At 42.4% G+C, this 12,974-nt stretch overlaps 1 protein-coding gene across 3 annotated transcripts in view; it reads right to left on the bottom strand.

Moving 5' to 3' along the window:
* Nucleotides 1–12,974, bottom strand: part of GALNT17 (polypeptide N-acetylgalactosaminyltransferase 17) — a 432,856-nt gene that overhangs the window by 26,296 nt on the left and 393,586 nt on the right. For all 3 annotated transcript variants that reach the window (XM_040634985.1, XM_040634984.1, XM_008698564.2), the window contains exons 7-8: nucleotides 11,358–11,543; nucleotides 8,836–8,973 (exon numbers count right to left, since the gene is read on the bottom strand). In XM_040634985.1, the coding sequence (XP_040490919.1) occupies nucleotides 8,836–8,973; nucleotides 11,358–11,543 (324 nt within the window). The remainder of the gene's footprint in view (nucleotides 1–8,835; nucleotides 8,974–11,357; nucleotides 11,544–12,974) is intronic.

Raw genomic sequence — 12,974 nt, 5'->3', positions numbered from 1 at the left:
GAGAGAGAGAGAGCATGAGCAAGGGGAGAGGGAGAAGCAGGCTCCCCCATGAGCCAGGAGCCTGATGTGGGGCTCGATCCCAGGACCCTGGAATCATGACCTGAGCCGAAGGCAGACGCTTAACCATCTGAGCCACCCAGGCGTCCCCAGAGGTCAGCCTCTGAAGTCATTACTGACACGGAGGCATCAAAAACAATGATCCAAAAAGCAAACAAACACCTTGCCATCATGAAAAGCCCTGGCAACATTTATCTATATATTCCAAAAGTACTTACTGAATGCCTCCACTGTGCCAGGCACCATCCTAAGTGTTTGGAATGCATCTGTGGAGGGACAGCCAAAATCCCCAAGACAAACCCCTGAGCCCAGCGAGGCACATCTCTTCGGGAACATGTAAGAATCTGCCTCACTGGAACCTCACGGGGCTCTCTTATTCTGCTTTGGTGTCCATCCCACCAGCATGCTGCAATCCCAGCTAGTGGGAAAACGGCAATGGTGGTAGTCTTATCCATATATTCTCGGTCGTCTCCAGATTCTATTCACCATGGAACCAAACTAAACAGGGATAAATCAAGAAGAGGAGAGAGGCAAGGGGCACTCTGCTTTGGTGTGCCCAAACTGTGTCTAGGTTCGGGCAACTGAGTGGAGCTCTAATGCCTGTTTTTTTTGTTTGTTTGTTTTAAAGACTACAAAAATAATACCAACTTACGAAGCTCTCTTGAAAAATGTAGAAGAAAGTAACAATTGTTCACAATCCTTTCCCACAATCAGTTAATTTTTCCCCATATTGAGATAATTTAGTTTTGTTCGATTTTGATGATAATGAGAAACTTCGCATGTAAAGCTTTGTTCCCATTTCAGGTTTTCTTAAGAAAATAATCTGAGAACTGGGATTATAGTAGCAAGAGGTATGGATCCCTTCATGTTCTTAAAATATGTTGTCCGATTCCCTCCTGGAAACCTTGAACTACTTTCTATTCCCATCCACAATATGTAAATACTTATTAATCCCGAGTTTCACCATTTAAGAAGATTGTGTGAGTCAAAGTGTACAAACTTCCAAACCCAGATTCTGGGGACTCTAAGTTACAGTGTGGTGATTATAGCCAATATTACATACTCGAAAATTGCCAAGTGCATAGATCATCTTAAATGTTCTTAGTGCAAAAAAGAGATGGTAATTATGGGATGTGATGGAGGTTTAGCTAACTCTATGGCCGCCATCACTTGGTAGTATGGAACTCTATCAAACCAACACACTGGACACCAACACATATAACATTGTATATACGTCAATTATATCTCAATAACGCTGGAGGGGGGCAGAAAGAGAGCTGCTGGGAAGAAAAATTCTAAAGAAAATAGTGGAGTATTGTTTTCTACCCAAATTACCAAAATTTGTGCAGAGGGGTAGAAGTGATGAATCAGACATGTCGCACAAAGAGTCCCAAGCTAGCGATCTCCAAGGAATTGCAAAGCCACCGTAGGAGCCCCGCACCATATTTTAGTTCCTTCTTAGATGCTTTGAGGAAATGTTCATTGTCAATGCTTCCGATGATGCAAAGGATACATGACATGGAAACATCCAAACAACTTCTGAGTTAAAAAGTAATTCGGAAGAGTTAAGATGTTGAAAGCAATGAAATCTTAGAAATACCTCTACTGATGTACTTGGCTTATATTTCCTTTTTATGTCCGTACAACAGCAACATGATAAATGTGACTAATGAAGCCTAATGAAGTTTTTAAAATAAGTATAAAATAAAAATTACAGGTAATAAAAAATATTGTGTTGAGAGGTGAAGAAAGACATCTTGCTTTTATGAATTTACAATTAATAGTAAATTGGAATGTTTCATGTTTAGCAATTATTTCCCTTTTTGAGAATTATCTGTTTATTTCCCCATTGGGATCTCAAGTGGTTTTACTATAGATTTATAAGAGCTCTATATATAGTAAGGATATTGTTTTTATGGCATATTTGTTCCAAATAATGATTTCAGAATGCTAGGCTTTTAAATTTTGTTTCTAATGTTATGCAAAGAAATCTATTATTCAGCCATTTAATAAATATTTATGGAGGGCCTGCTACATGCCTGGGACTGTGCTAAGCTTAACGAACGCAAAGGTAAAACAGTCCTCGCCCTGAAATAGTGCATGGTCTGGAGAGACAGACAAAGAGAGAGCTAGTACAATACTGAGTTGCCCGGACAGCAAGAACATCCTCAGCCCAGCTGTGGGTTCAAACACTAAGAAGAGGGACTTGTGAGCCAAGAGTAAGTAGAAGTATTGCTAGAAATGTTCTAGTTTTTACCGAGGTAGCAGCTATGTGGATTTTTGCTTTACGTTATTATGCTACCTATGTATGCTTTATGCATACCATATGTGTATTGTCTTTCACATAAATAGTGGTAAAAGAAAAAAAGATGAGTAAAACCAAGCTAGGGGCTTCAGGGCGATACAAGCCAACCACAGAAGTGTGAGCAAAAGAGTTGGTGGTGAATGTTTTTGTGCACACCGAGTTGCTTTTACATGTGGAAAAGCCATTATCTCATCCATAGGAGAGTCAGGATATCAAGTATCCACATGTCTTTCCTTAAAAATCATTTTAATGCAGTCCAGCTAATAGAGGTAAATAAACATTTAAAAATCAAGGGAAACAAAACACGAATGATCCAGTTAAAAAATGGGTAGAAGACACAAGTAGACATTTTTCCAAGGAAGACATCCAGATGGCCAACAGACACATGAAAAGATGCTCGACATCACTCACCATCAGGGAGATACAAATCCAAACTATGATGAGATATCATCTCACACCTGTCAGGATGGCTAAAAATAACAACACAAGAAACAGCAAGTGTTGGCGAGGATGCAGAGAAAGGGGAACCCTCATGCACTGTTGGTGGGAATGTAAACTGGTGCAGCCACTGTGGAGAACAATACGGAGGGTCCTCAGAAAGCTACAAATAGAACTACCCTACGACCCAGCAATTGCACTACTAGGTATTTACCCAACGACACAAAAATACAGATTCGAGGGGTTACATGCACCCCGATGTTTACAGCAGCATCAATGGTAGCCAAACTATGGAGAGAGCCCACGTGTCCATCAACTGACGAATGGCTAAAGAAGATGTGGTATTTACTCAGCCATCAGAAAGAATGAAATCTTGCCGTTTGTAATGACATGGAGGGAGCTGGAGTGTATTATGCTAAGTGAAATAAATCAGTCAGAAAAAGACAAATACCATATGATTTCACTCATATGTGGAATTTAAGAAACAAAACAGATGAACACAGAGAAAGGGGAAGAGAGAGGGAAACAAACCATAAGAGACTTAATGATAGAGAACAAACAGGGTTGATGGAGGGAGGCGGGGGGGATGGGCTAGATGGGTGATGGGTATTAAGGAGGGCGCTTATGATGAGCCCTGGGTGTTGTATGTAAGTGATGAATCACTGAATTCTACTCCTGAAACCAATACTGCACTGTATGTTAAGTAACTAGAATTTAAATAAAAACTTGAAGAAAAAACAATCAAGGGAAAATGGCTTCCTATCTGAGTGGGCGCAGACGTCATCACTGTTGCAGGTGAGGCAGGAACACGGGGGCTGACCCCCACTCAGAGGTGTCTCTCTACCTTTGCCACCGTGCTGGGGTCTGGGTGCAGCAAAAAGAACTCGTAGCTTGAGAAGCATTACAATACGATTCACGGAATAATCACAAATTTTGTCACTAAAATGAATTTAACTGAGAAGCTACTCTGAAAGGTATGCAACACAAAGTAAAATAATGTTTGCATCTAAAATCCCAGTTAATATTAACAAAGACTGAGAAGTCAATGAAGCAGTCAGGAGAAAGTGTGTTAACGTTCTCGTATTAACACCACTTGACCCTTCACTATGGAGACTCAGAGATGAATTTTTTTTTTAAAGATTTTATTTATTTATTTGACAGAGAGAGAGAGAGACAGCCAGCGAGAGAGGGAACACAAGCAGGGGGAGTGGGAGAGGAAGAAGCAGGCTCCCAGCGGAGGAGCCTGATGTGGGGCTCGATCCCACGACTCCGGGATCACGCCCTGAGCTGAAGGCAGATGCTTAACGACCGAGCCACCCAGTCGCCCCATCAGAGATGAATTTTTTAAAAAAACATTAGAGGTGGTGCAGTTGCTGGGTCGTAGGGCAGTTCTATTTTTAACTTTTTGAGGATCCTCCATACTGTTTTCCCGAGGGGCTGCACCAGTTTGCGTTCCCACCAACAGGGCAAGAGGGTTCCCCCTTTCTCTTCAACTTCGCCAACACCTGTTACTTCTTGTGTTGCTGATTTTAGCCGTTCTGATGGGTGTGAGGAGGTATCCCATCATAGATTTGATTTGTATTTCCCTGATGAGGACTGATGGTGGGCATCTTTGCAGTACTTGGTATTGACCACAAGAATACAAAAATACTAATTCAAAGGGATACGTACACCCTGATATTTATAGCAGCATTATCTAAATAGCCAAATTATGGAAACGGCCCAAGCGTCTGCTGAGTGATGAATGCATCAAGAAGATGTGGTATATCTACAATGGAATATTAGTCATCTACACGAAGGAATGAAATCTTGCCAACTGCAATAATGTATATGGAGCTAGAGAGGACAATGCTAAGTCAGTCAGAGAAAAAGAATTCCTTATGATTTCCCTCATATGTGGAATTAAAGAAACAAAACAAATGAGCATAGAGAAAAAAAGGACAAGGAGGCAAACCAAGAAACAGACTATAGAGAACAAATTGATGGTTACTGGAAGGGAGTGGGGTGGGGGTAGGGGTGAAATAGGTGATGGGGATTAAGGAACCAGGATGAACACCCAAAACTAGTATTACACCGTATGTTATCTAACTGCAATTTAAATAAAAACTTAAAACAATGAAGAACATTAGAGGTATAATGCATAATGCAATTAAGACAAGACATATACAATTCACATGACTAGGAAGATTTTTTAAAGCCAAAAAACAAGCTAGCTAAAAACTTGGGAAAGAGCAAGGAACATTAAACCCAGAAATATTCATTGGCCTGGGGAAAGACTCTCAAACAGAATTTTACATGAAAAACGAAAGATATAAATTGCAAATCTAGTATGATATTCAGTCTGCCTTCTTCTTTTTCCCACTGCTCGGGGGCCTGGTGTGGTGAAAAGAACCAGTAGGAGTGAGCGTTAGAAATAAAGTTGTCTAAATAATGGCAAATTTTGTTACCAAACTGAATTTGATTAGTTTGGTTTCTTTCATTTAATGTTATAGTCCGTATGAAATATCTTTTAGCATATGGTGAGCTCAGCAAGCAGAGAAGGGGTAATAGAAACAAATGCCCTAAAATGTTAACATGGATCATATCTGGGAATTGGGATTTGGAATAAGTTTTGTTTCATCTTTATATTTTTTATAGAGTGTGTGCATTGAATTTATTACTTAGAGAGATTTGCAAAAACAAAATCTTCCCCCCTCCAAAAATCAGACTGTGATCTCTATGTTGACTCCATGGCCACCCCATTGTTCAGCTCTAGAAACATCATTTACACCGTGCTTCATGTGAAGGGCAGACCCTGGAGCTGTTCAGTGCACAGCCTGTGGAACTGTGCCCTTGCCATCTTCTTGAATTTTCCCATTATTATTCTTTGCTTTTTAATACTATTTTTCTCCTAATTATAATATTATCATATAAAAATCAGCAATAATTGGGAAAACATGACAAAGTACCCCCACAAAGACTGCCTGCCTCACTACTGGAGGTAACTACAACCATCATCTCCATTTCCCCATTGCTATTTTCCTACTTGCTTCCAATCTAAAATAGAAGCAAATCCAATTTTATAATCCTTTTTTTTTTTTTTTTAGAGAGAGAATGTTCATGTATGTGCTTGCACAGGTGGGGAAAGAGGCAGAGGGAGAGGGCAAGAAAGAATCTTCTTATGAAGGTTCCAAGCCCAGTGCGGAGCCCTAAGCAGGGCTCGATCTCATAACCCTGAGATCATGACCTGGGTAGAAATCAAGAGTCGGACGCTCAACCGACTAAACAACCCAGGTGCCCCCCTGACTTTTTCTTCTAAAAAATTATATCAGGGGCTCCTGGGTGGCTCAGTCAGTTAAGCATCTGCCTTCGGCTCAGATCATGATCTCAGGGGAGCCTGCTTCTCCCTCTGCCTCTGCCACTCCCCCTGCTTGTGCTCCCTCTCTCTCTCTGTCAAATAAATAAAATCTTAGAAAAAAGAATTATATCAACTTTCTCATGCCATTAAAGTTTTGTACACACCTTTTGAAATGGCTGCAAAATATTTCAAACTATTACTATGGTATATTTAACTAACCTTGAAGTTAGAGTCAAAATTTTTAGTCCAAAAAAAAAAAAAAAAGTCACTGAGATGAACAATTACTCTCAAATCTTTGTCCTCATTTCAAATTACTTGCTTGGGATAAGAGTGGAGATGAAAGTGTGACTATCATTAAGCTTTTAATACACGTGGTTCAAATTGCTTTTTAAAAAGCTTGTTTCAATTTACACTCTCACCAGAGGATTTGTGGTTTTTCAAGATCTTGCTGGCGGAGTGCCAACATATATTCCAAAAATGAATCTTTGTTTATTTGGTAGAAGAGAAAAAAAACCTACCTCAATGTATTTTAAGACATATTTTAATTTCTTTGATGATGAAATCCATGAAAAATTTTCATGTGTTTTCCAACCGTTTGTGTTTCCTCTTGTACTTTATTTTTCTTTGGGGATGCTTTATTTTCTTATTTAAATTAATTATTAAAATTTAAATCAATTCACAGAGCTCCTGATATATTTATTGTATCATCCCTTCGTCTATACTATTTATGGGATACATCCTTCCAGGTTGGCATACTGTTTCTCTATTCAGTTGATGTATAGATTATTTTAATATTTATAAGCTGAGATCCATTATCCGTTTCCTTTGCATTTTCTTCCAGGGCTTTCATTCTTAGAAAGCTCTGGCCCTTTCAGAGATCAGATGCACATGCATTTCCGTATGGTTCTATTATAGTTTCTTTTCTTTCATTTAACGCTATAGTTCATCTGAAATACACTTCAGGATATGGTGAGCTGTAAGAATTTAAATTGTTTTCTTCTCCAAAGAGTAGGCAATTCACCCAATTGTCTTACGAATAATCCATTCACTGCCTGTTGTTTCTCGATGACTCCTTTTGTTTGATCTTACTTTGATAACCAAAAAACCCCCAAACCATGCTTTTGTTTGTAAGAAGAAAGACAAGGCAGTATGGACCTGTTAGTAGTTACTGCTGGGTACCAGCTACTGTCCTCAATCTTCCCGACAGCCCTGTGTGGTGGATTCAGTCCTCACACCCCTAATCTTCACACCTCCCTAATCATTATAGAGACTGCCCCCCAAGACACACGCTTCCCATTCCAGACTCGGGCTCAGGGGGGACACCTCGCCCACACCCCGATGGTTTAACCTGCAGCTGATTTACTTGCTCTAACAGGCATCAGGCCCATAGTAGGAAAAGACACAGTTATAGAAAAAGGAAACACTCTAAGTCATAGAGGGCCTTTATTAGCTTCAGCCTCGTGGTCACAGGGCAGCTGCCAGCAGCCCCGGGAAGAAGTCCAAATCCTGGAGCTAGTGGGGTGTCTCCACTGGGTCCAGGGCATCTGGCTGCCTGCACCCCAGCCTGACTCTGTGCCGATTCCGCGTCCAAACACACAACGCAAGGAGGCGACAAAGCTTATATACAAGCATGTTTTCAGCAGTGGTGCTGATATTTTAAAAATGGAAACAACATAAATGTCTCTAGTTTCAGGCAAAACACAGCATATACAAAGGTAGCATCATATATAATCCTTATCAATGCTGCAGGAATGACACAGGAAAATATTCGTCGTAGAGCATTAATATTTCAAAGTATTATGCACGTGGATACCACGGCTTTAGTAATACATAGATATAGATGTGTTTATAAAAAGCATGTACGTGTGTATATTTAAAAATGCGCGCGTGCACACACACACACACACACACACATGCACAGAGTAAAGACCATACATCAAACTGTACATATTATCTACGAAATCTGAATGCCTATGTCCAAGGCTGGCTTCATGACTTACAGGCTGAGACCCTAGGTGATCTATTTTATTCATCTAAGTTTCAGCTTCCTGATCAACAAGATGGAAATAATACTTCTACCTCATAAAGAGAGGGCAAAATGAGGTCATACGTGAAAAGCACTTAGAATAGTGCTTGGTACATCAAAAGCACTCTGTAAGTGTTGATTGCTATTATTATTATTTTCAAAATTTTCTAAAATGCATATTTATGGCATTTGTAATAAGAGCAGAGTCAACCTGCTTTAATATTTAGAGAGGTGATGTCCTCTCATCCTAGAAAATCTAAGAGCATCTATCCTTTTGTTGGTAACAAGGGGCTGACCCCCAGCACTAAGCAATGGGCAGCTCTAGTCAATGCCCGTCTTTATATATGACTTCCTGCTCAATGTCCCACTTACAGGTCCCAGAGAACGTCAAAAGCAGAATGTCCCAACCAGAACTGATCATGCACTCCATACCCAGGGCAGAACAGGCCACCAGAGCCTTTGGTCCATGCCCCCATTGTAACATCTATTATAATGCTGTCCCCCCACCAGCTGGTGAGAGCCTTGCTTTCAGGTACTGCACCTCCAAAACCACTCTTGAATGGATGAATGAACGAACGAGTGAATGACTCTATTCTCTATTTTCCCCCATCAAAGCAGTCCCCAGCCTAATGCATAGCTATCCAAGCTGAAAGCATGTGTGGTCTTAATTACCTCCCCGTATGCAATGGTGTTATTGTATCTTCTCATTTCCGGGTACACGTGGTCCAGGTACCACTGGAAATTCTTACACTTTAAACTCTTCCTCAAGGCTCTTCTTTCGGAGACATCGCCTATGTCAATGCCTGGATTCTGAAAGTAGAGAGAAGTGAGGGGCATTAGTGACAGGGGAGGTCTGGCCAGAGGAGAGGACAGGGGGCCTTCAAAGAAACCATCAGAGAGAAACCTCAAGTCCTGAATGCTTGCTTAGAAAGTAGGTTTAAGGGGACTCACTTGATCATAGAGCCCCAGGCCAGACCGCTGTCCCCTGAGGGCAGCTCGTAGCCCCCAAAGACAACCCCTGAAAGGGACCCTGGGACACACTGATGTTGACAACCTATGTTCCCAGCTCTGTCTCTCCTGCATAACCTCAGCAACTCTCAGAGCCAATTATTAGAGGAATTATTTGATTAAGACAAGGAAATAAATGCCTATAACCACCTCCTGTCTTTCTTCTCCATACAAGTGTGATTTCCCCCTTTGTTGGCTCTTTGTGAAGTTCATTATACACAGAAGTGAAAATAATTTTCCATTGCAAAGCTTGTAATGATGTTCTAATGAATAATTCACTCTGCTTTTACAGAAATGAACCTGTAATGGGCTGCCGTGTGCTGACAGGGGAAAATAAAGTAGTTGAAATATGACTCCACAGACTCAGCCACAAGATGGCCGCGGACCAGCAGGGACGGGATGCTGTCTCTGCAATGGCGGGCAGCCAGGCAGCAACTTGGGGGCCAGGGAGAGGTCACATTATTTCATTAAGATTTCTTCTTTCAACAGCCAAACGGCGATTTTAAAGGAAAATCCCCTTAAATATAAGACTTTTAAAATCCAAAGGCAAACCTGGACAGTGATATTTTAACTCTTGGTTTTAAAGTGCTTAGCATAATGAAAGAGAACGGCCATTTTTGAAAAGTGCAAGAGGGTACTGCTGGCATTAGGGACCAGAGGTAGTCTGGAGAAAGCGCTGGGACAGAGCCAGCAGCCTTGAACTCTTAAGACTGACAATCCCATTGCAGGTTACAACTTCTCACCCGCAAGCAGGAGTAATAAAACTGATTGTGCTGACCACAGGGCTGTGGGGAGAGTTGAATAAAGACGTGAGCTTGCATCCCTGCCCTGCCATGTGCTATGGGTAGGACGTTAAGCAAGTCACGTTTAACCTCCCAGAGCTTCAGTTTGTCCATCTGTAAAACGGGTCCTTGTCAAGCTAGCATTTATTGATCCCTTAATATTTGCTATGCTCTCTTCTAAGCCTTATATTTATCTTCATGAGAGCGCTGTGAGATCAAGGTTAACAATTCCTGTTTTACAGATGGGGAAACTGTGTCAGGAGGCTGTTATGGGGGCTAATGAGATATTGCAAATAAGGAACTTACCAAGTGCCAGGGACATAGCAAGGGCTCAGCAAGTGTCACATAATCATGTGTAAAATCACTTCTGGCTTAACACCTATGAAGTGCTATATGGCCATAAGGGGGTGTCAATGCTTTAGAACATTATTTCAATAACTGTAACAATATGATAAACATTCTTCACTTTTATCCTCTTTATCTATAATTCTTACACATATTCCACTGCATTTCTGCTGCTCTGGGCTCCAGCCTCCTGAAACACAGGGGCTGCCCAATCTCAGTGGGAACAATTCCAGGCGACTCTCTCAGAGCATGGCTGAGACACCTACAGGTGCTCTGACTGAAGAGATAAATCTAACTATGGCTGAGGGTGCTGGTCACCCCACGGTGCTGTGGACCTAAGTACCTATAATGAGCATTTTAGTACTCAGTACTTAAACCGAGTACTCTAGTACTTAGATTGGGTACCTTAGTACTTACTAGTTAAGCAAGTGCTTTAGATTTAGTTCTCCCAATCACCCTAGGAAAGAGGACTTGTTATTATTGCTATTTTTAGGCACCTAAGGGACACAGGCAATAAATGGATTTGTTCAGGATTGCACGTAAGTGGTAGAACAGGGATTCCAACCAAGCTGGCGTAAGCCACTATGAAATACTCCCGCGGGGCTTCAGTGTTCTGGGCAGAATATGGGGGAGACTTGAAGAGTCATGTAAACAGTAGGGGCATATGTCATGGGGGCAGCTGGAGCGCCAGGGGAGGGCACAAAGTCAGAGCATATGATGGGGGCCTGTACCAAAACCTTTGGTCAAGAATCTCCCGGACACAATACTTGTCCAGGAGCAGGGCATCAGGACTGCTATAACACGACGGGGATTAACACAACAAGATCCTTCTACTCTTTGTAAATGGATTTTGAGATCTCCGCTGTGCCAGTCCCCATGGAAAGTAGGGGTTCTACCACCCCCGAGGTCTGTGAACCCCCTCCAAATGCTCTTATAATTTGGCAAGTGTAATAAGCATCTTTCTGGGGAGGAACCACCAACTGATTCAAGGGATCTGTGACCCATCAAACATAGGACAACAGGTCCAGGGTGATGGGGGAAGGGCTGCTGTGCCCCTACCTCCAGCGGCAGGTTCCACGCAATGTACACGTGAGACTTGTAATCATCCATCCAGACTTCCGCAACCCGGAGGGCGTTCCTCTTGGTGTAGAAGCCAATGTTGCTGTTGTAGGGCTTCTTCTTCCGCTCGATGTGGGCCACTCGTGAGCAAGGCAGGACCTCCATGCTGCCCCCGCAGAGCCACACCTGGAGGCATAAGGACTTTATCAGCCCGACAGAGAAATTCCTAGAGGCCACTGCCATCTCCCCAAGGCCCCAAGGCAATGGTCAGGAGACTTAGCATGAGGGAGAAATTCTAATGTATTTCAGGGTTGGTCTGTTACCGCCGTGTAGGCTAGCCTAACCTAACTCAAACGTGTCAAAGAAGGCTTGGGGGGATTTTTATAGATATAATAGTTTAGGATGTTAAAATAGAGCTCTGGGTAACAGAGGCCCATTAAACTAAGGTGCCTCTGGTGACGCATGGGTTTTCTAAAGTTCTCACTAGCAAACAATCAACACCCGTGGAGGTTTTCTTTCCCACCTGGCTGAAGCTATGCCTTGCAAACGGAGAACAGAAAATTCAAACTGAAAAACAAACCATCTTTATTCATATCAGCACAAAGTGTACAATGATCTACTTATGCATTGTTAATATGCTCTATTTTGGAGTCCTAAGAGCACAGATGCCCAGCCTTCTGGAAGCGTGTGCCCCAGGGTTATCACATACAGGCATCACTTGTTATTGCTGGAATATTCAGGTGGAAGGCTGAAATGGCAGTTGCCTTTGGATGCAAAAGCCCAAGGAAATGTCACTTGCCATTCTCTGCATGGGCATGGCAGGCATCCAGGCTCAGAAGGCCCTGCTTGCGGGGGAAAGTTGAACTATCCAACTTCTCTCAGTCCCAGACAGGAAAAATAAAGCATTTCTGATTGTCAAGAAGGACTACTTTGTGGAAATAAGCTTCCTGGTCCTGGTGGGGAGAGAAGACACAGAGAGGTTTCAGGGACCTATGCTACTGTCCTGCCATGAGAATCCTGTATAGTCTCCATAAATGAGAGGGTGCTGGGGAGCTGACCCAGTCAGCACAGACAACATTGGTTGCCCCAACCTGGGGTACTTCAAGCCACTCTACCTTTAGTCTCCCAGATGCCCTCTGCAGGATACTGGGACCCTCTTGTAAGTTTTCACACCACTCCTGGGTCTTCATTGATTGAATTTGGTGGCAAAATCCACATATGTGTGATCTTTCGTTTCTATTTCCCAACTCTGGCTGCACCACAGGGAAATGATACAGATGGAAAATTCTCCCCATAACCATGAATCTTCACCTTCAAGGAGGAGACTGTGAGCTAAGAGGTTGGTAGGCAGTGGGTGGTCCAGAGTAGTTTGATTTGGGACCTGATAATTAGGTGCCCCCACAGGTTGGCACAGCAGCTGCTGACAGTGGAAAGAAGCCAAGTCAGGGAGGCAAATATGGCTAAAGGCCTATGGGGAATAGGGATAAGAGACCTTACAGGGCAAAACACGGTAGATGAATTTCCAGGGGTGGGCAATATGCAAAGATACAGAGTTGCACAGGTGTGCAGCTTTGGGCAGTTTCAAGATTCAGGGAATGAATGGAAAGACATCCCATG

The sequence above is a fragment of the Ursus maritimus genome, unplaced genomic scaffold (assembly GCF_017311325.1).
Source record: "Ursus maritimus isolate PB19 unplaced genomic scaffold, ASM1731132v1 scaffold_2, whole genome shotgun sequence".
Classification (NCBI taxonomy): Eukaryota; Metazoa; Chordata; class Mammalia; order Carnivora; family Ursidae; genus Ursus; species Ursus maritimus.
The sequence above is the reverse complement of the archived record's forward strand: the minus strand, read 5'-3'. Positions and strand labels throughout refer to the sequence as shown.